A 26545-nucleotide genomic window follows, 5' to 3' on the forward strand; every position below is an offset into this window, starting at 1 on the left:
TTAAAAGAATAAGTGAATGATCGATGAATGAAAAGAAAAATCTGGATGATTATTCACTGTGTTACTCTAGAGAAAAGAGTGACATAGGTGGTATGTACATGAGAAAAGGAAGTCTTTTACTGTTTTACTTAAAATTTTCTGTATTTGAATTTTATCATTTTTACTTTCATAATTTAGAAAATTTTAAATGATTTCTTTTTAAAGCAGGGGGAAATCAAACCGAGTGTTTTCTCTTTGATAATTATTTCTTTATTTTGCCTTTTTTTTTTAAGTACAAATGTAGACTTTAGCCCTAGTGTACATCATTGAGTCTGAAGCTTGATTTTTTTTTTTCAGTTTTAACTCATGAGCAAACAGCCATATAGTATAAATATTTGTGAAGAGGGTTCATGTTGAAAAAGAAATGCGCTTAGCATAAAAGTAGCCTGACACATCACATTCAATTACGTGCATTGGCTTTGAGGGCAGGAAGTGGACTGCATGCATCTTCACATCTCGAACCCTACAGAACTTACGCAGTGTGGGCCCTCAGGAATTGTGTGCTTAAAGAATTAATGATGATGAAGCTTCTTAGGCATGATTTTTGTTCTTCCTATTTTACTTTGTTAAACCAAGATTTTCTGGGTAGGATGAGAGGAGAGGAGGAGCAAGCTAAGTTCAGAAAAAGCCTCTGAGGAAGAATATGTGTCTGGGCCTTTCTGCTTATGGCAGACAGAAGTCAACGGGCAAACGAATAGGCCGGGGAATATGGAAGGGAAAGGATAATTTGTGGGGCCAGCTGTTGCTTCTCTTTCTCCTCTACCAGCAGCAGGAAGCTGGGTCAGATCCTCCCTCTTCAGTGAGAGCAGCAGGGAACCCACAGCACAAAGCACTTCAGCGCCTGCCCCCTGTGACATCCCCACTCCTGTAGAATTCTCTTCTCTCTCCTTGACCTCCACCCCGGAGGGAAAGACCCAGCCACCTGGGTCTCTTGAGGTCAGAGCTCCAGGAACCAGCAGAGCCTGGCTGCAAAGTGAGGTCATTTATTTACACGAGGCAAGAGATGCACGAGGATAGAGCAATCCATCTCCTTAGCGACCAAACAGATTCCCTTTCCTCGTCCTCCTGCAGAAGCGGTCAAGGCAGGGAGGCTGGGCGAGGTGACCTTCCAGAGCTGAATCTGTGCTTCCAAAAATAGAAGCATCCTTGGAGAATCGAGAAGGGGAGGGGAGGCTGTGGATGTTGAGGGCAAAAACCGGACTCCCCAGAGCTTTGTCAGTGTGAAACTGTATTAATTAGACACAGGTACCCAGCTCAATAACCTCAGGTAGCTCAAAAACTGAAACTGAATGAACTGGCTTTTTTTGTCCTTTCTATTTACACACTCACTAGCCTAAAAAGGAAAAAGAAAATCATGTCTTCTGACCTATTTGAATGACTGCACATTGCCCGAGATGTCTTCCCCAGCAGAGGGAAATGGGGGCTCCTTAGAGACACACCAAGAGAAAACAAGAGCTGCGGCAAAGTGGGAGGGCCCGGGGCGGCAGTAGGGGGTCTTCGGGAACTGGGTCCCCACCCATCTCTCCCTGCGTGGAGACTTCTTGGGTCCCTGTCCAAGGCTTGGTAGGGCCACGCGCATATTCAGGTATGTCCAGGTCCGTGGATGTGTGGGATCAGGGGCTGCCTCTCCCAGGCTCCTGCAGCGTCCTTGTCCAGAGCCACGTGGAGACTGGGTGTTTCCAGGGTCCAGGGGAGCCATGTGCTAGTCTGCACAGGTGTCTGACCAGGTTGTGTGCAGTGCCTTGGCAGGTGGAGGGTTGTGTGAGTGTTGGGGGGCAGGTTTGCAAGAGTGTGCAGGGTATTGTAGCAAACTTGGGGCATCTGCTCTGAGGGCTGTGTTCTGGGCTACAGGGACCTGTGTGAGGCTGTGCCAGGCTGTGAGTGGCTGGATAGAGGGTGGGAGAGCCCTGGTCACCCTCCACAGCTTTGCTATCTAAAAATGGGCTCTGCTTCCTTAGGGTGAGGGTTTCCCGAAGTGCAGGAATTAATCCTTCTCCGCGTGACTGACAGGAAGGGGAGAGACACCAGGACTCGCCAGGTGAACAAAAGGAGTGTTGCCGTCCTTCCAGTGCTGCCCTGCAGCTGATCCTTAGGCGCACTGGGCTGGAGACACTTCCTAACATGTCAGTTTGTGCTTTCTCAACAGGACAATGTGGATCTTGGAGAGCTGATGTTTTCCCTCTGCTATCTTCCAACGGCTGGCAGGCTGACCATTACCATTATAAAAGCAAGGAATTTAAAGGCAATGGACATAACAGGAGCATCAGGTGGGACATTGTCAAATTCAGACTTCCTCATATGGTTCTAATGTAGTACCTTATGAAGTTTCTAGGATAGTAATAAAGTGCACGGACTCTGGAACCAAATGCCTAGGTTTAATCCCAGTCCTAGACCTACTAGCTGTATGACCTTAGGCAAGCCGCTTAACCTCTCTGGGTTTCAGATTCCTCATCTGTAAAATGAAGGTAATAATAGTATCTGGCTCACTGAGTGGTTATAAGGTTAAATGAGTTAAAACATATGAAGCCATAAGAACAGTGCCTGGCACATGCTAAATGCTGCCTAATGTTCGCTGTCATTGTTATCGTCATTATTTGCTCTTAGATCTTCTGCACCATAATTGGGAACTGGACCTACAGTGTGCACATGCTGATAGAGCTTGTCTAACTGGGTCTTTCCTCAGATATAAGCAATCACCATCTCAGGCTCGTGGAAGACTGAAGAATCCCATGTCCTTATAAAAGACCTGTCAGTGAACTAGGCAGTTTGGTGTTTTCCAGTGAGTCAAGCATGTGCAGTTAAGTTGTAATCCCTAACAAAACGTGCCCTGACATGCAGTTCCTACTATACGAATTCACAAGTAACCTCTGCAGAGGCTCCCAAAATGTGGTCACAAAACACACAGTCCCCTGGCTCTTAGTCACTGAAATCAAAGGACATCAGATGCAATGTATTCTGCTTCCTGTACTCAGTGTTTTTCCAAGCAGAGAAAAACAGTGTGGCCCCTTCTGGCCCTCTGAGCCCCTCCTGGACAGTGTGCAGGAATCAGGACAACACATGGTTATGGAGGCGAAGAGAGAAGGGGAACTCCCCATGGAGCAGGAGGATAGTGAGGTGGAACCAGGAAGGTGCCACGTGAAGCAGAGACCAGCCTTGTCACCTGTCACCGCATCCCAGCGTGGCACCACAAGCAAGCCTGTGCCCTTTCTCTCCCTGGGGGCTCAAGGTCCCTGCACTTAACGAAATCTAGCCCCCAGCTTCTCCCTGTCCTCTGGGAATTCAGCTTCTCTTTTTCCTAAAGCCCAGATCTTTAGGAAGAGATTCCCTGGGGTGTCTCAGAGTCGGGACCTGCAGCCCATTTCCCCAGGCCTTGGAAAAGCCTTTGCATTTCTCGTCCTGTCGTAGCCAGGTGGGTCTTGAATTCTAGCTGGGGCATTTTCTAATTCGGTAACAGATGTTTTCACACTATTTTTAAATTCCACACATTTTGAGAAGTCAGTGTCGTGTGCTTTTTCTTGAATGAATGACTTAATTATCCTAACTCTAATCACTGCCCAGGCATCATATTAATTAAACTTCTCAAACTCCAGTCTGCAGGCAGGTGAAAGATTCCTGCATACCATAGTCTATGAAACTCCACAGTGACGAAACTGCTGGCCTAAATCTCCACGTATCCTCATAGTACCCCTGCTTGTCACGGTTTGTACAGATCCCTACGTGAAAGTCTCACTGATGTGTGATGGCAGACGACTGAAGAAGAGGAAAACATCCACCAAGAGGAACACTCTGAATCCTGTTTACAACGAAGCCATAGTCTTTGACGTCCCTCCTGAGAACATTGACCAAATCCATTTGTCTATAGCGGTCATGGACTACGACCGGTGAGATTCCTGGAGCTCTTTCTCAGTGCAAGTCTGCTGTGCCCAGGGCAGGGAGGGCAGAGGGGGAGTGCAGCCACAAGTGCTTACCTGGTGTCCCAAGCTGCAGGAAATGAGTCGAATGAGCAGCACGTGGAAGGCAGATTGACAAGGAGTCACTATTTTCCAAACCACACTCTAGAGTCAGATTACCAAAGTGCCTCTCAGTTTTCCCATTCTTTCCTCCCCCTTTCTTACTTCTCTCTCATCCTCCACCCTCCCCCACGTCTACCCCCTCCATCCCTGCATGTCCCCTAGATCTCAGCTTGGAGAATTGTGGCCCCACAGGACTCAATCTTCTCTCTTGAGCAATCCTGCCTGGCCTTCACTGGAAAGATTCCACTCAAAACAGCAGAATGATTACTTTAGCCAGACCATCAACATTTCTAAATACATAACTTCATCCTTTTTTTCCTTCTCGCAATGTGTTTAATAAAGATCATTTCCATCCACTTAAGTCTGAAAGCAAACACAGAAATGTTCTCTTGAAAACGCTAGAATCAGTATGGATGACAGGGTACATTAAAATGTATAAGATGCTCGACTTTCTAATTAATACAGCACAGAAGAGATATTTATAGCCTTCATTGTAGCCAATTGTGTATTTAAAGGACAGATTTGAAAAACAGTTATTTTAATATGCAAAGCAAGTACCAACAGGGAATTATACATGTTAAACCAGTCATTAGACTGAAATGCAAAGTATGTTTTTAATTGGGAACCTCCCACGTGGTCTAGGCACAATTATTAAAAAAATCATTCTGACTTCTGCTATAATCTCACAAATATTATTTGTAGCTAAAAATTTTCCCACATACCCCTGAAATGTCAGTAAGGCAGCTTCAGTGCCCTTATGCCTGGGGGAAGCATAACCGTATTCCAACCCAGGGAGCACCTGGGTTGGCTCAGCTGCCCATGGGTGTGACAGCCCGTGCTAGGCAGTAGACCTCATCCTGTCTCCCCTGGTTGACACACAACACCAATAGTGTCAGGCCACAGAAGGGGACATTGCCCACCAACCGTGGAAGGCTAGGCCAGCATTTTTCAAGCTATTGCCAAGTTTCCCGCATCAACAAATCTGATTATGTGAGCTCTGCTTCAATTTAATTCTCAGTAAACTCATGAATCTGGCCTGGAAAAATCCATGGCAGAATTCATGGGGCATCTGCAAGCAACTGATTTTAATGTGCATAGACTCAAATATCCTTCACACTACTTCCCCACCCTTGTCTCCCCCTTACTCCCTGCACACAAATAGGAGAAAAATCACTCATCTTCACAGGAAAGAAAAAGAAAGAGAGAAAATCTATGAGTTTGGATCCCAAAGAGTTGAAAGATGAGCCGTATCATTCCAGTTATGCAAAGGATTTGTAACTAAAAACTGCTAAGGAAAAATAATTTGACCAAGGTAGGGGCCTACCCAGGAAATGTTTCAGAAATATTAGCTCTGAGGTTAAAGGAGCTAAGTATCTTTCTACAGTAGGGAAGTCAAGTTGCTTATAAGTAGCAAAGTTGGGCTTGGAAAAGAGGAAAGAGCATAAAAAACGTGTTCTGTAAAGAGAGGAGTTGCAAGAAGACCCAGGAGCTGTCTCCACTCTACCCTCTTTATGAGCCCAAAACTATAACTGTCAGACACAGAGCTTCTCCCTTACCTGTACTTGGTTGCCTCTTGCAAGAATTTGAGCAGCCATTATTGCAAGAAACTCCTTTCAGATGGCCTCCTTTTCACTGCATGCATTTGAAGACTTGGAGATCAACCTAGTTCTAGAACCAGAGGTGGCATCCTTAGCATGCATCAAGGAGGTCTTTGAACATAGAGTTCTCGGGAACAAGCTAAGTTATGCCAGTGTTACGAAAGCTGAGGTGTGTGAGGGCCAAACTCTGTTCTTCCTCTTTGTGCCACTGAGTATAATATTGGGTCCCAAGTACTATTGTCTGTTAAGCTTGGCCTGTATTTTAAATTAGGGAATGAAAAGAACCACCCCTTCCATAATTCCTCTGTTAGTTTAATTGAGTAGTTCTTGCTCTTACATACCAAAATTTTAAGAAAAAACTATTGTGGGCCATTTTCACAGTGTAGGTCACAATGAGATCATCGGCGTGTGTCAAGTAGGCAACGAAGCTGAGAGGCTGGGCAGAGACCACTGGAGTGAAATGTTATCATATCCTCGGAAGCCCATTGCACACTGGCATTCCTTGGTGGAGGTAAGACTCGACCCCCAAATGCTTCACTTTGTGGAAGAATAAGTACTTTACTGTTCAAAAGCAGGGGCTACCACAAATGCAAGTTAACAGGGTCTATGGTCATAGTTGGGCTTCTCTGGTTGAATTTCCTAGGGCTGTTGGGAATTATATTCAATCTGAGGTTGACTCTGTAATGCCCACGAGTGTGGTAGGTTTTGAACATTGATCAAAGATCATCCCTCACTTTGGTGGTCTTTAAAAATGATCAAGATTCTCTGATTCTGTGTTAGGGCTTGGGTTGACATTTGTAGGGCATCTGGATGAGTGTGGAGTTTCAGGCCACCATATAATGACTTATGCCTGGCATCAGAAAGAACTCGAGACTGGGAGAGAAGAGGCCTGGATTCTAGGACTGGGTCTAGCATTAACCTATGATTCTGGGCAAGTTTATTAGTATTAGATTCAGCTACATATGATAGAAACCCTAAAAACAACAAACCATGAAACAACAAATGAAATGGAAATATTTCTCTCCGACATAAAAAAGTTCCAGCGGAAGGTAGTCTAGGGTGTTATAGTGACTCTGTGATCCACAGAGACCTAGATTTCTTCTATCTTTCTGCTTTACTGACCCAGTGTGGCTTTTTTGTGAGGTCACCTTGTTGTACAACGTGGCTGCAAACCTCCAGCCATCACACATCTTCCAGGCCATAGAAAGGTAGAAAGGGGCAAGAACCAAAAGTACACACATTCCTTTTTTAAGGATTTTCCTTGATGTCTCATGCAACACTTCTACTTGCATTTGACTTAGTCACACAGACATGTGTGAAGAATATATTCTTTTTGTTAGGTGGAAATGTGCCCAACTAAAAACCAGGGTTTTGTTTTCAAGGAAGAAGAGGAGAGTGGTTACCTGGAGGCAATGGGCCATCATTCTGCCTCTCACATCCTCATTCATTCACTCACTCCCCCATTATTTACTTCTCATTTATTCTTCCCCCATTCATCTTTGCTCATTGACTCACTCATTTATTTACTAACTCATTCTCTCAAAAAACAAATTGTGTTTACTAAGTAATATTTCTGAGGGTCAAATGCCATATTAAGTGCAGAAAATACAGATGTGAATAAGAAACCATCTCTTCCATTGAAGAGCTTGTAGACCATAAGAGAGACAGAAGGTGGTATATAAATTAATCATTTAAGTGCACAATCATAAGTATTGTCATCTATATCAAGTGCTACAGGAGCACATGGAGGGAGGTGTCTATCACGCTTAGGTGAGATTGTCTGTGAAGCATTTCTTCCTTCTGCTTTCCATAAGTGAAGAGAACTGAGCTCCTGGAAACAGGGTCACTGGGGAGCACGGGTTCCAGGCAGAGGACTTTCCACGTTCTCCCAGTGCAGGCAGCTCTTCTCCCTACAAAGCCATTCTGAGAGGCCAAGGCTAGAGCCCTGCCCAATGTGGGTTCTGCTGCCACTGACAGCCAGGTGAGTCTGGTTGAAGTGAACATGCGGGGCAGCTGTAGAGAGGGAGAGAGGCCCCACACCCGGGCCTGGCGACGAAGGGGCAGTCTTCCTTTGTTGGAGAGAGTGCTGGAGGGAGAAGAGCAGGGCAAGGTGTATGAACTGATTCTAAGTTTCAGGGCCTCTGGGTGTATTCAAGAAGAGCCTAGGGCCCCCTAATTTGCAGCTTCCTGAGGCCACTTCTGCCCCTGGGCCAGACAAGCTGACTCTTTCTTTCCTGGACTCAAAATTAATCCCTAAGGGAGACCCTGTGAACCACCTGAGAAGTAGCGGGGGGTACTAATGCTGACTGCACTGCATCTCACTTCTTCAGCTCCTGGTGGAATTCTCAGAGGAGTCCGTCTGTGGGCTTGTTAAATTGTGTGAGCCTGTCACTAGCAGTGGCAGTTGGAGCAGTTGTAATAGACTTTTTGCACCCTTGTAAGTCACTGCTGACTCTAATTCTTATTTGTAATCTGGAGTGTCGGGGTGTCAAAGCTCTCCGCTTCTCAGGACACCGGAAATGGGCAAGGACAGGATTAGGAGTGCAGCGTGGGGCTGAGCCCTAATTTGGTGCCCATGCAGTTCTTTCTCAATGACCTTGCCAGAGAGCCACCATGGGTGGCGCGTTGCAGCCTGGGTCCCCAGGGGGCCATGCATGTACCTTCTACAAAGGAATGCGTAGAAAGCGGGCCTTGGAGTCTTCCGTCGCTGCCAAGGGAAACGTGCTATATGACTCTGGTCACGGGGGAGATCTTGCTTAAACTCTGAGTGCTTGGCTCTTTGAAAATCTGTGTTCGACAGTTATGTAAGTGAGAAATAGATGTTTTCAGGGTTAAACCCACTGAAACTTGGGAGTCGTTTGTTACAGCAGCTAGAATTACTTTGGCTAATACAATGGCCGTTTCTCAACTGTTGCAACAGAACTAAGGAAATGAAATGCCGGTGCCCCTTGTACGGAGGGCAAACCGAGGAGGCTGCCCCTGCCCTGTTGCTTCCTGTCTCTTTGAAGTACATGCCCAGGACTCCAGATCCAACCTGAGAGGGGAAGCGATACTTGCCTTTTTAAAAATAAACATGTGACCAGGAGAATTGGGGCACTGGTACCAGAGGAGATGAAAAGCCGTATGGGAGAGGTCACCGCGCTTTGTAACAGCTGTGAGGATGGAGGGGGCCGGAGGCTGGCGGCGGGAGGCACTCGCTCCGGAGTTGGAGGGACCTAGATTCAATCCCTGTGCTGCCTCACAAGGTGTTTGTTTTTCTGAATCTCAGTTTTCTCATCTGTAGAGTGGCCAGAACAGCCCCTATCTCACAGGCTGGTTGTGAGGATTAAACAGTCTAAGCTGTGTGACGCACAGTGGCTGGCACATAAATAAATGCTCAGGAACGTTCTCAGTTACGATCATTATTATGTGTGTCCTACATTCTGAGGGATTGCTGTGTCCTCGTGTGACTGTCACACAAAGAAATACCATCCACAGTGTTTGTCATGGAGGATAAAAGGCTGGAAAACCCCCCACCCCCCACACCCGGCGGTGAGCCATCACCTCAGATGGGAGCAAGGGGTCACTTGCGACTTGGCTGGACATAGATGCGCATATTTAAATTCTGTTCCTTCTCCTTTCTTCCCTGGCCTTAAAGATAAGCTGCTCTTATATGCTCTATGAACCTTTAAAGTTTCTTCTTTAAGACAAAAACAGCAAATTAAGTCCCAGTGTTGTCAATAAGTCTGTGTGTGTGTGTGTGTGTTTGTGTGTGTGTACATACGCACGTGTGTATGAATGAATGAGGAGGGGAGGGGAGAGGATATGTGATAGTTAGGATTCAGGATGAAGAGAGGCTGGCCTGGCAGAAACTCTTCACTGCTGGGGGCTGAGGGACCAGGTTAGGACTGAACCCTGAGCCCTGCAGAGATCTGGCAGCCTGCTCGGGGCTGCATCCAACACACCCTGACCTTGCCAGGGCAGGTGGCAGATGGAGTCTTCAAAGCCAATGAGTTCAAAAAACCCGTTTCTCTCTCAGGTATTTGGATGGCTTCACTGCACACTCAAAGGTCAGCCAATATGGCTCCCTTTACTCTCTATGATGTCAAAGGCTTGGGTAGCTGGATAAACGCCATCGGAGCCGGCCTCCTGGGACTTGGGAACAGGAGCATCCCCGCCAGGGGGCCTCAGGAGATGATGGAGCTCTCAGGGCTCCGACCACAGCCCCTTCCTCCATATATCCAAGAGAAGATGGTGCTGGCCTGGCCATATCGCAGCACCTTTCCCACCCTCTTGTGTGTGAGCTGACCTACATCAGGAGCCCCAGGGAGAATAATAGAAATAGTTCCAGGTTTTCATTACATCCCTGTGTAGTGCTGCATATCCTCTGTATTAACAAACAGTAATCTTTGTTTGATGGGAAGACCAGACACAGACACCATTTGCTGGAATCAAATTTACTTCTCTAACAGAGATATAAGACAGAAAATCCCATCAGCATATTTGGTGAAGATCAGCAACATTATCATTACTGACAAAGGTGAACGATTCTAAGCCCCAAAGTCCTGCTCGAGGGGTGCTCAGGTGTGGATAGGTCTTCCTCTCTCCAAGCTCAGCCTTTTCTACATGTATGTATAAGGATAACAGGATTCTGCACCCAGCTAGTCTGCCGGTCTGCTGGGACCACCTCATTGCGCCTGATACCCCCTGCAACTAAGGGTTATACAATTCCCAGCATAACTAGGAGGCAGGTGTGGCACGGTACACCTGGCATGAACAGAGTCCTCATCTGCCACCTTCTACCTCCTAAAGGGTGTGAACTTAGAGCTATAGAACTAGAGCAAATGTCAGTTACCCAGACTCAGCTGGGAGTTACACCAGCAGGCCCTTCAAACCGGCTTGGATATTATCCATCAAGTGCCCAGCAGAGGCTACTTGGAGTCTTCGAGGTCCACACATTCCCGGGAGAAAGCATCTAATTGCCCAGGTTGAGTTAGGTGTCCACCCCAGTCCAGTTCACTGTAGGTCAGGGGTCATGGAAATGTGAGCCGGTGCCCATTCCAGAAGGAGTGTTGGGAGTAGACTTTCTGAGAAGGGTCCTGGCAGGACGGGGAAATTGACACACGCAAACCTGACTGCTACCCAGATTTTGAATTGAGGGAGTCAGAGGCTCTAGCACTCTAGGCAAATTGTTATTTACAACAGATTTAGGAAATAAGAGTGATTCCCCATAAAGGGGAGGGGTGACTGGCAAAAGCCAAGCAGATCCAGTTGCAAATAGGGAGTTTGGTGCATTGCAGGGCTTGGGTTCCGATGAGAGCCAGACCAGCAGAAAAGGAAACTAAGAAAAAATCTAAGAAAACAAAAACAATACGTGGACTGAAGCATAGGTTGGGGAAAAGCCCTTGGAAGTGCTACCACTCAGCAAGCAGGAGATACTTGAGTTGCCCATAGGCACCCCAGATTGCAGATCTTTGGTAATACCATGAACTCCAGTCCCTGTCAGGTCAGTATGGAGTGAAGTGAGGCCAGTGATCACATGCTTTGCCTTCTGAAGGCATGGCTCAAGCATGGGGTCACTGAATTGAGCATAATAAACCTGGGGTAGCCATGAAGGAGACGAGTAGTCGGTACATGGAGGACCACATGCTGTCACAGCATCTCCATGTTATAACATGCTCCCCCCACTCATAGTCCAACAGAATGGCTCACTGTTTCAGAGAACAAAATGTTTGTTCTGGGTGGAAACTGAAAGAACAAGAAATGTGTAACGTACTTTAAAATAGTGCAAGAAAATATAAATTTCTTTATGATCTAAAATGAGTACCATCCTGGTAAGGAACAGGAAGGGAAAAAAAATAAACCTGATCTTGCTAATTAATGTTGCTCAGTCTTTTTCAGGTCATCTCAGTCTCTTTGATGTAAATATTCAGTCAAATGTAACATTCTAATTCCCTGCTAGAACTATTTCCTTTCTTCCAGAGGCCTCCTCTCTCCTTCTTCCTTCCCAAGCTGGCATCTAGGTGCAGGGAAGTGCAAAGGCCCTGGTGGCAGGGAGTGATCTATTTGCTTTCATCTGACTGGGCATGTTGTCCTGCTTGTCTTTGGCCATCAGATGCCTCCATCACTGCCTGTGCTGCTGAGGATCTTGGCTGGTGTAACTTGTGGCCTCTCTTCTCAGCACAAGGCAGGCAAGAGGAATGCTCTTCAAGAGCTTGGCCCCCTTTCAGGCTGACCAGGCCCCACTTTGGCTCTTGGATCTCTGTGGCCCTGTGGATCTCTGAGGTCTGGCAGCACCTCCTGTTGAATACCTGGCCTAGGAGGTTTTCTTTGCAGCCCCTTGTTCAGGGTTACTTCTCCACTTGCTAGAACCCTCCTGAAATCTTGTTAGCCAATACTGTCACCTCTTTTCCACATCCATTCAGGGACACGTGGAAGCTGCAGGAAACTCGATGCCATTACAGGCACCCTCTTCATGCCTGTAGAGTTATGTCACCATTTCAACATTGTTCCTCCAGCCTCATGTTGGCTCAGGGGCCACATATGCCTTCACCTTCCTCCTCAGTCCATCTGAAACACAGAGTTTCAAGCCTGAGGGGTAAAGCCAGGACCTCACATCAGATCCTTTCCTCCTCCTCTCTCCCTATCTCTTCTGCCAAAGTCTCTCTACCTTCTCTCGCCAGCTGGTGGAAACTTCATTTATATCAAGAACATGATTCCTCTCTACCTACACCTTATGTTCAGATATCCGAGGTCTCCTCTCAACATGTAAAGGGAGCATTTGGAATTTAGATGTGTCTCTTTTCTCTTGACAAGGCCTGGCTTGGAGACTCTTGTTTTCTGAGGGCCTAGCTGATCATTGACCTTGTGTTATTTGCCCTTGGCTTTGTTAAAAAATAAAATTCAACTAAATAATTTTAAAGATCTAATTGGCTTTATTAATGATTCATGAATCAGGCAGCATCCCATCTAGCAAATAGAATTTCAAGGAGCTGCACAAAATGGAAGAGTTTTATAGGCAGAAGGAGGTGGGACAAGAAGTTATTGGCAAAGAGTGGATTGCTTCAGGCACAGTCACCGTCCATTGGGGGACAGCAGGGGTCTATCAGGATTTCCTCACTAGTCTGACCAGGTAATTCCAGACTGACTGGTTAAGATGACATTCCTAGAAGAAGCTGAAGCTGCAATTGAGTTAGGTTTGGTGAAATGGATTTAGCACGAGTGACTCCATTTTGGGCCTGTTTCTTTTTTTCACAGCTTGCAGGAATATATGGCATTGATTCATTGCATGGAACAACACAATTTATAGAAAATGGAAATACTATCCCTGTTACATAGATATTGAATTAGTATTTGATGAATGGATGAAAGAATGAATGGAATGAGATATATAATGAAAACGGTTGGGTTCCTTTAGTTCTAAAGTTCCACAATTCTCCATTCAATGAAATCTAAAGTAGAAGTCAGTTCAGGGCAAGATGTAAAAGTTATGGAGACTGAATTTGCAGTAGGCTCTTCAAGTGGAGATGGTCCTTATTAAGTTCTAAGTTTTGATTCTCTTTTCTCCGTTTAGAAGGACGTGAGAAGAAGTCACCTCCTCCCTTGGTACTGTAGGGGAGGAAGACAATTCCTCTACCCGCTCTGGGTCCTCTGGCCAAACAACGAATTAAATTCACATGAGACAGAATAACAGAAGAAAATTAAACAAAGCTTTATAACATGTATACATGGGAGAGGCTCAGGCAAAGTGAGCAACTCGCCAAAATGGCTGAAGCCACCACCTTAAATATCATCTTCAGCTAAAGACAAAGGAGGATGTTGGGGGTGGGGGGAGTCAGTTATGGGAGTTTACCAGACAAGTACAGTAAACAAGAGTCAGGTTATTATGCAGATTTGAGTCCTTGCCTTCTGCATTGATTAAGAGTTTCTAGAGATAAGGTCATCCCCACTTCTTCCTGGTACAGAAAGGGAGACACCTTTACAGATGGAGATTTCCTTTACAAATGTAAATGTCTCTCAACAAAGGGTAAATAAATTCTACTTTTCAGAGTTTCTTTCCTGTCTGCAGTTTTTTAAAAGTAACCAGCCCAAAATAATCCTCATGCCAAAGAGACATATCTTGGGGTGGCCAATTCCAGTCCCCTACTTTTCTCATGAACTGCCATCTGATGATATGGCTTTGCATTTTGAGTGCAGCTGAGAAATTTTCAGAACAGTAACTGAGGCACCTTGGTAAATCATGAAGGTCCCTCTCGAGCTGATATGGGTGGCCAGGTCCTAGAGTACTTCATTTTCTTCTTTCATAAGAGATAGAGGAAGTAGAAATGCCACAGAGATCCCTATGGCGAATGACAGACTCCTGCACCCTGAATGAGAACTGATCAGGAGGTGATAAGGACATTGGTCTACAAGTTGGCTTTTCTCAACAGGAAAACATTTTAGCAGTAGTTTTACACAATGTAATGATTTGCTCCATGTACCTTTAAAGATGAAAAACAGAAAAATAGTGAGAAAGTATTTTTTGGACAAAATAAAGGACTTATATAATTGTTTTTTTCCAAAAAATAAATTATTTTTATTGGTGGAATTTAGCATGCCAGTATCCATAAACACCTGCAGGGCCACTGAAACAAAACTGATTGCAAAGAACATAAGAATGTGCTACGTGTTTGGGATCTGAAAAATATTAACAAACCTCTTAGAATCTCTGCCAGTTGATGTAAGTGGCCAGATTGCAGTTTGGACAAATAGACATGGTTAGTGTTAATGGGGCATCGTGTTTCCAGCTGGTGGAGGGAATGGTCAGCAAACAAAGCCAAAAGCATTGGTATTTCCCAAGCAAGTCTTCTCTTTTGTATTGAATTATCTGTATAAAAAAAGGATACTAAGCATTTTCTCATCTTCAGCTGGGATAGAAAACCAGTGACTCTCCGAAGGTCTGTAGAGATAATAATCATACAAAACATGGAAGCATTAGGGTAAACACTGGAGGTATGAAAGATGAGAATAATGTGATAGAAAATAACATTTCTCCCTGAACAGAAAGTCAACTGCATCTTGACTCCCCTCATTCACGTATGACCTTGCCCCAGTAGTCCTTGCCCTGGAGCGTTCCTGCTGCACACTTGAATAGTAATTAAATAAGAAAGTGGTTAACAGTGGGCTTGAGCCTTCAGCAATCTGCATCTCCAGGAATGGCATTCATAGGTGACTGCTATTACAATGAGTTGATGGGCCAATTCTTCCCCCCAGATGAAATGAACTAGAATGGTTTATGCCAGCCTCTGAAAGGACTGCACCCACGTGATATCTGAGGGAGGAGAATACTTCCTGGGTTAAGGGGCCTAGAGCAAGGGTAGAATATGCTGGCAAAGGACAGAGAACATCAGGATGGCCACTGCTCCTGGAAATGAGTCTTTCAGGAGATATGCCTGTTGAATGCTGCCTCCCAAATATCACCAGAACAACCTGTCGATAAGACAAAGCTGAGTTTATTGCTTGCCTGGTAATCGAAGGGAAAGAGCAAGATCTGATTTACTGAGATTTTGAAGTATGGTTTAATGTGCTTCTTTCAGTGTGACAAAGGGGACAAGACAGGGGATGGGGGAGTTTGGTTAGGCTTGAGTAAAGATCCTGATATAATAGTTGAGGTGGACACAGCAAGGTGAGGATTTTGAGATCAGGATTCAAAGAGTTTCGAGTATAAACTGTTTATTGATGCTTTCTAAGGAAGAATTGATGGTCTGTTGGGAAGTTCCTGTAATGAACAATAATGTTATTTGCAACTTTTATGTGTCTTGGCAAGTGTCTCCAGAATGTTAATGAAGACAATAGACTAGTAAAGTCAAGTTAACATACAATGCATTCTGTAGACAGCTGGCTGTGTTGAGGTAGATGACATTAGTTCTCACACCCCAAGAACAAAAGGCAGAAGGAGAGGTCGCAGGGATCCTGCCAAGCACTACAGGTACCACACAGATAATGTGAATGTTTGTTACTTGCCTCCCCAGCATCAATCCCCCTTTCTGATGTCCCTGACTCCTGATTGGGGATTCTGAGAAGCCTGGTTCCATCCTTGGCTCCAGTAATGGGACTATGACCTAGTCCCAAGCTAAACCAATCAAGCCAACTGTGGGGATTAGCACTGCATATGCTGATTCAGTCAAGAGAGTGGTATAGAACATTTGTTGGAAATGCTTGGACAAAGATGCTTGATACTGAACCTCTTAATCCCCAGTTCATGGGCCCGATGCACAGCAAGCCAAACACTCCATCGTCGGTGCTTGGAGATGGAGAAAGATTTATTTGAATTGGCCAAAACAAGAAGGCAGGAGCCTGGGTTTGCTCAAATCTGCCTCCCCAAGAACAGAAAGCAGGGGGTTTTATAGAGCTAAGGGGCATGGCAGGAACAGCTTCAGAGAAACAAAGGGGTACTCCTCCCGATAAGCTCTTGGGCAGTCTGACTTCTGGGCTTCAACAACTACTGAGGGCTGGCCACCTGGTGATTGTGACCTCTCTGAAGACATTCTGTTTCTTCTACAAAACAAACTCATAAATCCTTGAGACCCGAGTCACCCCTTAAGTTAAACAAGAAAACAGCAAATTGACAAGATTCATCTATGTCTGTGCTGGGAACAAGGTCAAAAGGCAATCATGTTCTTATTGAATATCTACAGTAACCCTCAGGTACCTGGCTTCATGCTGTCTCTTTCCTTTTGTATATGTAGGGGAAGAAGAAATATTCCTGTGCCCTCTAGGTTCTTCTGGCTGGTCTAAGAATTAAATTGACATAAGACAGATTAACAGAAGAAAATCAAACAAATTTAATAGTGTGCATAAATGGGAGAAAGCCAGGAAAACTGAGTAGCTTGCCAAAATGGCCAAAGCCACCACCTTAAATAACATCTTCAGCTAAATACAAAGGAAGGTGTTGGGAGTAGTGGTTTGAGACTTCAAAGGCAATTCGCATGGAGATGGGAAAGCAAATGTTTGTTAAACAGCTATTTGCAATGCCTTGCAAAGACAATGAGACATGGAGAGGACTTTGATCAAATGGGCCTTGCTAGATTTCTCTCTGTCTACCACATCTGGTTCATATTATACTATAGTTATTTATGGTATCAGTTCCCTCCTGAAGCTGGCCTTCTACCTTAAATTCTTTTAGGCAGTTAGGAGAAGGTCATATTTCTTCCTGAGTATTTTTACTTAAAAATAATCAAGCCAAAGAGACAATTTTGGGGTGGCAAACTCTGATCCTCTAAAGATGCAAACAAAGAAGCATATACCCCAGGAGCAGCTGTGGCCTGTGACCTCTAGAGGAGCCAGGCTTAGGGTGAGGACAAGCCCATGGGTGGCAGAATAGAGATCATATGTTTGAGCTACTGGATCAAGCCTTTCCCAAACATAGTGTTACCTCTGGCCTTTGTGAATATGTAAGCATGTAAATTTCCTTTGTTATGTAAGCAATATGGGGTAGGAGTTCTGTTGCTTGAAACAGAAAATATCTTATCTAGGCACAGGTAAATACCCACTGTTGTCCCAATTGATGTTCCCTTGGAGTGAAGAGAATCATTCCCAAAGTTGCCATGAGATCAACTCTTCTGTCTTGCTCACTATGGTATGTCCAATACCTAATAAAGTACCTGGCACATGGTAGACATTCAGTAAAGTTTTCCTAATGAAATGTTATCAATGTTTGGTTACTTAGCTCATGTGTTCAAACAGTTATGGCCAAAAGAGAGACTCTCTGCTCTTAATGACACACAAATACTGTATAAAGTTAGGGAAAAAACTGCTTTCCTTTTGCATGTATATCTTATTTGCCAAAGGGAAATTCAAATCCGACATGGACTTGAAGGAGCCATGGGCAGCTCTCTGTCTTATGATGGCTCCCTTAGGTCGATACAGGCACAGGTCCTCAGGAGTGAAGATCAGTCACATGACTGTCCGTCCCCATCAACCTCTCCTATCACGTACTGCAATTCATTTGTTTAGAATGAATATGAAAATCTATACTCTTTGAATAACAGTATATTAGCAACTCTAACGTTATCTTTTAACCCAATGCTTATTTATTTTATTTTTGTTTATAAACTAAAGCTCAGTTGTACGTTTAAAGTCTGTGATCAGTAGTGGTAGAATTATATATTTTCCCCTATTTTAAATAAAGTTCAGAACATGAAATGTGATGGCATTGATCATTGAAATGCTTAAAAATAAGGAAAAGGGGGTTTCTAAAAAGCCAGGGGCTTTGCAAATCTGAGCAATTACATAATGCAATCTTAACTTTCAGGTATAGGGTGTACTACATGAGTTGTGCTCAGATTATCAAAAGGAGAAGCAGTTAGAAAGAGGAGCAGAGAGAGAAAGGTGTGGTTTTTTCCTATGTAGCTGCAGATCCGAGTGGAAAGTGCTTAAATACCGTACCTAGTGTTAGTAAGTGTCCATGTTGAAAAAGTTTATTAGAAAAAGATCATAAAACCAATCAAGAAAGCAAATGCCATCTGGAGGGATTAAGATTGACTAAAATTAAACAATGTAAACATTCTGTATTTTCCTTTCTGTTATTCATTTTTAATGAAGTCTCTGAAGGGGGATGTGGATCCAAACAGAGTGCTTTTGGTTGGGCCTTGTCTGCTTTCTCTCTCCTTCTTGACTGGAGTCAGGGTCACATCGAGAAACATGGCTGGATTAAAACAGGTGGCACCTACCCATGAGGGGAAGATGGACGTGGAGGAACTGCCCTAGCTGCAGAGAGGCCCAGAGTCCATAACCAAGATATCAAGGCTGAGCACCTGGTGTTTCCATCCTAGTTCTGGAAGCTTCTATACAGGGATAGAGAGTAGGGCCCTCCAGTGACAGTGACTGTGGCCACAGATCCAGCCTCCAACAAGGGAACTGAGAGCCAGGCAGCGTCAGGTGGGCTTCTGGTGTTGGAGAGAATGATGGCAGAGCTCCTCATGGCAAACTTTTAGGATGGAGGTAGTATCCAAACAGTATCCCGACTGGGCAGATGGGTCAACCTGGTGGTGGAGGTGAAGGGTGCAGGAGTTGGACTCACTTCAGCACACAAGGTCCAAGAACGAGTTGTTCAACCAAGGCCCCTTGGCTATGGAAGATTGTATCACAGGACCCTGAAGCCCGGCAGGGCAGCCACAGGACTGTCGTTCTGCCTCTCCTCCTGGAGCTTGCAGGGTGACGTCAACATTGTGTTCATGGGTGAGTAGCTGGGGGGTGACAGAATCTGATCTGTTACTTGCATTTTAAATTTTATGTTCCGTAAGTTTGCAGAATGTCTATTCCCAGGATTAGCACTAATGGCTCTTATCCTACTGCTTAAAAATAATGTGACACTTCCATCGCTCCTCAAGTATGGAACCAAAGTATCATGTGAATGTGGGCTTACCTAGAACTAAATCTTATGTCAGGAATAAGGAGCCAGGGATCCTTGCAGAGAAAGAAATAGTAACTCAGAGAAACCCTACACTCTCAGAATAACAAGGGGAAATGGGACACTGCCACAGTCACACTGATGAGTCCAGCAGAATCTAAGCCACCCCACACAGTGCCCCACCCTCTCTACCTCCATCCTGCGTCTCTCTCACACGTCAGTGGGCATGAAAGAGTTAATGGCAAAGGCCTTGAGAAAGCTGCACTTTGTTACAGGGAAATAGCTTTTAGCTCCAGTTGCTGCTGTCAGAAGAGATGCTTGAAAGCAAGAAAGGGAATAATAGGAAAGAAAAGGGCTTTTGAATCACGTGGGAGTCTTCGAGGACTACTCAGCCCGGAAGATGTTCCTCTTATTTCTTCAAGCTAATAATTCTCTAAAGCCTCCAGCACAGATGGAGCTTCCTTCACTGTCTTTACAGATTGTGATTGAATTCACGAGAGCCCAGGAGACAGCCCTGATAGTATGGACTTCCTCAGTGGCAGGAACTGGGGACAGCATTAATTACAGCAGTAGCACCGGAAATGCAGCCCTCACCCTGTGTTATAGTTGAGGTGGATGGTCTCTCAGCTTTAGGAGAGTCCTTCAGCAGTTGCAGACAGAGACTCACAACTCTTTGCTTAGTGAATCAGTTGCAAAGACCAGAAGGGGACCTCATGAGCTAGGGAATGATGGGGAACCAGGGCTGTGAAAGAAGAAATAGATCTGGACCAGACACAGGGCTTCACCCATTCCCATCCTAGAGAGGATGGCTTGGAAGTTAAAGCCGGGACCCCTCCACCACTCCTACCCACTCTGTGCTCAGGGAACCTTAGGTGGCCTCTGTTTCTAAAGCTCTGTATTGCTGCTGAGTGGGACATGCCTGCTGAGTAGCTGTCAAGTGGGGGTGGGGTCGGAGGTTGTTTAAGGGGCTGTGGTTGAAGTAGCTGAAGGAAGAGTAGGTTTGGGAGAGACAGAAGTGGTGGAGTGGCAGCCAGCCACAGAGAAGAGAATTGGATGGTTTGGGGGGAGAGAGGGAGTAGGGTAGAGAGATAAAAGACATTTGGAGTCAGTTTTGCTGGCAGGAGACAAGGTAACCTTCAGAGCTCCAGGAAATCTTCAGTAGGATTGACATGAGTTTGCCTTCGGATTGTAGTATGAGAACTTGCTGAGTCTGGCCCCCAGTCTAGAGGGTCCATGGCAGTCCTGTATGATTCTAGATTACTTGTAACCTGCTGTTCATATGCACCTATATATGTACAAATTTAAGTTAGTTCTCAGCAAATTTAAGCGTACACCTAAAGGCTTGAATTAATTGTTTAACTCTGTGGTGTCCAGTTCGATTTTTTTCCTAAACTCTTTTCTGAAGTCAAATCTAATTTGGAAACTGAATGCGTAAAACAGTTAAATGCAAGAGCTACTGTGGTCGAAGCAGACACAAATTGAAGAGAGCAAAATCGTTTAATCAAAGAAGAAGGCATGACTCAGTTAAACTTCCTGGTGGACTAGGACTGTTGTGCTGTTCCTAGTGTCTAACAGGGAGAGGAAGCTAACACCGGCTCTGCCACTTAGAGCTTCTGTCCTTAAGCAAATTACCTGATCTCTCCAACAATCAGTTTCCTCTTCCATAAGGTGGGGCTATTACTACCTAGTTTTAAATACCTGTTGTGGTGATTAAGTGACATAACATACATGAAAGCACCCAGCATAGTCTCTGGCAGTGAAAGATGCTCACCAAGTGTTGAACAAGTGAGAAAACATAACCCCACCCAGCTTTTCAGTGGCTGGTTTTTGTTGATGCTATCGCAGGGGTCAAATAAGGATAACTTTCCTGGGATATTCCAAGTTTGTCATTTCTCTCGCTTTTGGAATTTCCAATGCTTCACAGAGACTTGGATGTCAAGAACGTAAGGGGTGGCACAGTATTTCACTAGGTTCTCGATTATACATGGAATGGAGCAGGGTGCCTCTAATGATCTTGGCTATGATTTACAGTGAGAAATACATTTCACATCACGACACACATGAAGATTTAAAACTGAAACAAAAGTTTCATGGAAGACTACACATACTTGTGATGCATTTTTTGAAAAATTTTTATTTTATTAAGAGAAAGAATACTGCTCTTAACCATTAAACTGATTTCACAAACCCATTAATGGGTCATGGGTCCATGCTATGAAGAACACTGACATAAAAGCTATGCGCTTTTAGAAAAGCCAATATAATTTTGATTCAGTATGGGACTGTTAAGAGGGAAATGTGAAATCATAGCCAAATGCATGCATTTTTAAGGCCAGCCAAAGTACTCTTTCTCCAAAAGACCAGAATTCTAGGCTTTTCATCATATATATTTGTCAGGAAACAACACCATCCCTTGGCTTTGGCTTCTCTGCGTAGGATGCAGCCTGCCCATGTTGGTGTTGCCTCATTTGCATGAGTACAAATAGACCATTTTTATCACAAATATTTGACCTTCTGGTTTGGAGCTGTGCTTAACCTTACAATGATAAACAGCATGGAGATATCAACTGTGTGTTTATAATTGAACAAAAGTGTTGTGTAAAGCCACAGAGGAAGGAAGAGGGACTCTTGATGGATATGTGTGTCACTGCTATGAAAGAGTTCCCTGAGGGAACTGGCTCCACGTGGCCTCCTTCGCCCCACCAGGTGCTGGGTACTGTCCTAAGTGCTGAGGACCCAGTGCCCACCTTCACGGAGTCTGGTGGGGGAGTCTGACAGTAAATTGTCTAATTGATGTTTTTAAAATTTGTATGGGAACACAGATGAGAGAGTTCCCAACACCTACTGGGGAAGGCTGGTGACCAGACAGACACACTGACCTGCTTGCTGGGGCAGGCTCTTGAATGTGAGTAGGAATCGTCCTGCTGAGCAGAGAGAAAAAGGAATTTCGAGGAGAAAGACTAACACATTCAAAGGCACAAACATGTGAAAGAGGAAGCCTGGTGCCTGGGACACCAGGGAGTTCAGCATGACTGACACACAGGGTGCATGGAGGATAGAAATGGGTCCAGAAAGGGAAGGAAAGGTTGTTCAACATGATAAGGAATTGCAACTTTCTGCTGGGACAGAATGATTTTAAGGGAAAAATTTTAAGACGAGCTGCAGCATGCTCAAATGTGTGTTTTGAAAGGATCACGCTGACCATCTGGAGGAGCATGGGTGAGAGGGGATGAAGCTGGAGGCAGAGACAGCTGTAGTGGTCAAGATGAGCTGTGCTCCTGTTCAGGCTTGAAGAGGGCAGAAGTGGAGGGGATGGGTGAGAAAGAGTGCCCTTGTGAAGGTTTATGAGAGGTCAGGGAGAGGGAGGAGTTCAGGATGATAACCAGGCCTCCATGGTCGCCAGATGGATGGTCCTGCCATCCACTGAACCACAGAATGGTAGAGAAGGGACAGGGTGTTTGGTGCAAGGATGAGGGAGGGGGAACTGGCACAGGGAGAGGAGATTAAGGAGTTTCAGTATGTGCCAAGAGCAGCAGAATTTGATAAAATGTACCATTCACTTAATACCTTCTAAAAGATGCTCTTTTGGAAGGTATATTGCATTCACAACTAAGTTCCTTAGATTTTAATCATCTACCCCTGATAGAAAGATGCACACACATACATACGCAAATGTACATGTACACCTGCACACACACACACGCACACACAGTGTATCTATCTCCTCCCTTTTTCTTAGCTGACAGCCAGTCAGATTCTATTCTGGGCCCAAGGCCATGTGAAGAAGGCAGGTTGATTCACTGTTTTTTAAATGAAAATGCCTGTGCCCACAATCTGCTGACAAAAGGCTAATTAGCCTGAATTTTAAGACCCAGATCCCTTGAGGAAGAGCATGTCAGAAAGCTCTGAGCTTCACCAACAAAGCTCTCTCCAAATTAGGGGAGGTTGCAGGTTTTCCCAAGTGGCCCATGTATCAGTATTACAGAGTCCAGACTCAGCTGTGACCCACCCTGTGAAGAGAAGGGACCTCTATTCAGACAGGTGAGTTCTTCACATTGCAGCCATCTCCCTGCGGAGGCCAAGAGTAAGGACTGAAAAGAATATTCTGGAAGAGCAGTCATCAAGGGAACTCAGACAGATGGGGTATCCTTCAAACAGGGAGTAGGGGAGGGAGCAAGGACTAGAGAGGCACAAGGAGACGGTCAGCATCAGGTCACAGAGGAAGGCTGAGCCAAGTCTGTTCAAATCAACTTCAAATTACACTTAATAAAATTTAAAAATCATTCCTCAATACTATGTCCCATTCCTCTACTTCTCTTCAAATTTCTCGACTGTCTTGAGAAAGAGAGCACACTAGTGTTTCTGAGTGCAGGGGTTGGTTGGGCTGCGACACTGAGTTTTTATGTCTGTCCTCCTCCCCGCAGGGAGAGCAGTCTCAGCAGAGCCATGGTACCTGATGACATCCAGATCGGAGACAGACAAGGACTGAGGAATTAGAGTTAATGAATATAGACAACTCCTTCAAGATACTTGGCTGAAAGAGGAAGGCAAGAGATAGGCCAGTCGATAGAAAAAGATGAAGGGTTTTGAGAGTGGGATTTGCTTTTTCAGAAGCAAGACATTTGAGCATTTTTATAGGCTGAGGAAAAGGCTGATAGGGAAAGACATGTTGAAGATGCGGGGGAAGGGGGCAATGTAACTGATGTGTGGGCTTTAACCTGGAGACACGTGGCCCTGGCCTGTGCCCAGCTCTTCTCACAGAGCACACAGGATGTTCCTCCATCCTATTTCAGGCATGACTATCATGGCTGACACTGTAGCCTATGGAAGCAGATGTTACTCCACAGGCAGGATTAAGAGAAGCCTTGCGCTGCTCTCAATGCAAGGGCAGAGCACCCAGCATTTATGCCATGCCCTCTACTGCCTCCCACACTTACCATAACCGAGGCCCAGCCCATCACCTGCCTCCTCTCTCCCCACATCTCTAGGTCCCCAGGTTTTCTCTGCATACTTACTCCACATTCCATTGTCCTGGAAGCAGCTCTGCCCTCTTCCAACCTGGCTCAGCCTCGAAAGGGCCTCTTTCCCCTCCTGGGTCCTGCTGAGGCTTTGCCAGTGTTCAGACCCTGCTCTTATTCTTCCATCAACTATGATCCTATTGTCTGGACAACCTAGCCTCTTCCTGTTACTGCACCCCTCAGATCAGAGCCCCACTCCCTGTCATCCCATGCACCTCCCGTACCCCACCTCTGACACTTGAATGGACGTGCCACATCTCTTCTCTGACCTCCTCTCTGATTTCAGCATTGACCCTTGAAGCAGAAGCTTCTTGCTGCTAAGTCCTCTCCTCCCAGCTCTAATTCACAGCCCCAACCTCCATTGGCTTCCGGAAAGTGCAGCTATGGACAGTCTTTGAGCATTTATTCTTAAGTCCTGAAGGGCCCAACACTGAGGTGAGAGAGCACCCCTCACTACTCAGAATGCAAACACTCACTGTCCTTTTGGCTTCAGCCAGACAAACTCCAGGACATCCAAAGGGATAAAGCAGCCTGAAAAATGTTCCTAAAAACCCAGCTTTAACAGAGAGGACAAAGTTTGAGGAGAGAATGGAAAAAACTTTACAAACTGGAATTATACAAGCTAGTAGAGGCATGGCGGCATGCACACAACATAGAAGAGAAGGAAAAGTCACTGGGCCCAGTTTCATGATGGTGTGAGACCTTCACTTAGAAAGTGAATCTAAACCTTCTGGGGAGGTTTCCCTGTTCCAAGAATCAAGGAAAAGGAGGCAAAGGGGAGTCACGGTTGGAGCCACTGGTAGGCTGGTAGGAAAGGGGAGCATGTCCGATCTCAAGTAGGCTGCACTGATGCTGGGGGTGGCCAGTGCTCAGAATGCTGGTTTGTACCCGCCAAGGCTGCCGTAGAAGCATTTTTTTGAGTGTGGACCCCCAGGCCAGGTCACAGGAGTTACAATCAAGCTCACCAAGTCACAGGCTAGGAGGTGAGAGATGAGGCTGTGAACTGAGACTGGAGAGGCTGAGCAGAGAGACGTCAAGGCTGGAGATGAGACTTTAGCAAATGAGAGGTCAGGAAAATGAAGTAGGGATGGGACACAGATGAGCGGCAGAACCCCTCAAGGGAATTGCACTGAACAAGTTACTCCCAGTGCCTGCCCCATCTCAGCCTTCCCTCCATAGACACACAGCTCCACCCGTAATATCTGTGGAAGTGTCAGAGAACCGCCATGGTTTGTAAAATGTATCCCTGACCACAGATGATTGGATTGAGAGGGGCACATGCTCCCAGCAGCCAGTCTCTCAGCTGCCCAGTGACATATGACATGCCTGATACCCAAGGTGGGTTGGGTCAATTGGATACTACCACTGGTCTTGGTAGATATCAAGAAAATGAGGCATCAGCAGAACCGTGAGATACAGAGATGCTTTAGAGGTCTTGGTAGACCATGAAAAACTAGACTATAGGTACAGTACACTGAAATTGCAGTGAGTGGGAAAATATGCTCAATAGAGGATTAAGAAGCCAATCAGTAAAAAGAGGAGAGAACAGAGAAGAACTGAGTCTGATTAATAGCAGACCAGAGCCAAGATCCAGAAGTTGTGATGGTGAGGTTTCAGGAGTTACCTTGGACCTAGAATAAAACCCCTGCTCGGTTCATTATAGGACCCCCTCCTGCCATGCTGCCTGCACTTGAACTTCTCTGAGAATCCATTTCCATTATTGCCCCATGAGTATTTTTAAAATAAATCGCCACTGCCACACCTAGCTAGCCTTTTATTGAGCTGCCTTGAGTGAGCCTCTGTTTCTTGCAACACAAAGACTCACCAGAACACGTATGAACTTGGGACTGCCCAGAAGTACATTTGATGGATGTTGGATTTGGGCCACTCACTTGGTTTTCACATAGTTTGCCACAGTCTAGCTGTGCTTAAGATGAAACCTTAAAATGGTAGGAATCTCCCTGAATAGAAAAGAGGCTAGAATGAGCAGAACAATACAAATAGAAATGAGATTCATCCCACTGAGAGGAAGCCAGAGTTTCTAGAATCGAAGCACAGATGAAGGAGAAACTCCAAGCACTTGAGTGTAAGGAAAGCTGCTCAGGGAGAAGCTTAAAAAGACCCTGGTTGGTGACTCCCTGTTGAGAGGCATAGAGCGGCTGTGTATGGACCCAAAAGATCTGATAGCAACGTGCTTTCCTGATGGTGAATAAGATGTAATAAGTCAGCCAAAACTGGTCAAACTCACTGATTTTCATGGACACAGACAACTCTCTAGGAGCAAATATGGATGCATCTTCAGATGATTTTTGGGTGAGAAAATGAAGGACTTGAGAACACGGGTGGTATTTTCATTACTTCTTCCTGTTGCCCTTTGGAACTCTGGAAACCAAGAAGCACCTCAAAAATGATCAACAGTTGCCTCAGAAGATCAGGTTGATGTTTAGCTGAGGTTATGCACCATGACTTAACATACCAGAAGAAATCATTCTTAGGCAAGAACGCAGA

The 26545-nt window shown here is 45.3% G+C and overlaps 1 protein-coding gene across 2 annotated transcripts in view; it reads left to right on the forward strand.

The window, feature by feature from the left end:
• Nucleotides 1-26545, forward strand: part of SYT9 (synaptotagmin 9) — a 181494-nt gene that overhangs the window by 126590 nt on the left and 28359 nt on the right. The window contains exons 4-6 of one of the 2 annotated variants that reach the window (XR_011441092.1): nt 2186-2306; nt 3749-3920; nt 6037-6161. Coding sequence is in view for 1 of the 2 variants with exons in the window: in XM_023645955.2 (XP_023501723.1) it covers nt 2186-2306; nt 3749-3920; nt 6032-6161 (423 nt within the window). In the remaining variant the exon portion in view is untranslated. Of the gene's footprint in view, nt 1-2185; nt 2307-3748; nt 3921-6031; nt 6162-26545 lie in introns of both variants that reach the window. The other variant, XM_023645955.2, reaches the window with a different exon arrangement.

The sequence above is a fragment of the Equus caballus genome, chromosome 7 (genome assembly GCF_041296265.1).
Source record: "Equus caballus isolate H_3958 breed thoroughbred chromosome 7, TB-T2T, whole genome shotgun sequence".
Lineage (NCBI taxonomy): Eukaryota > Metazoa > Chordata > Mammalia > Perissodactyla > Equidae > Equus > Equus caballus.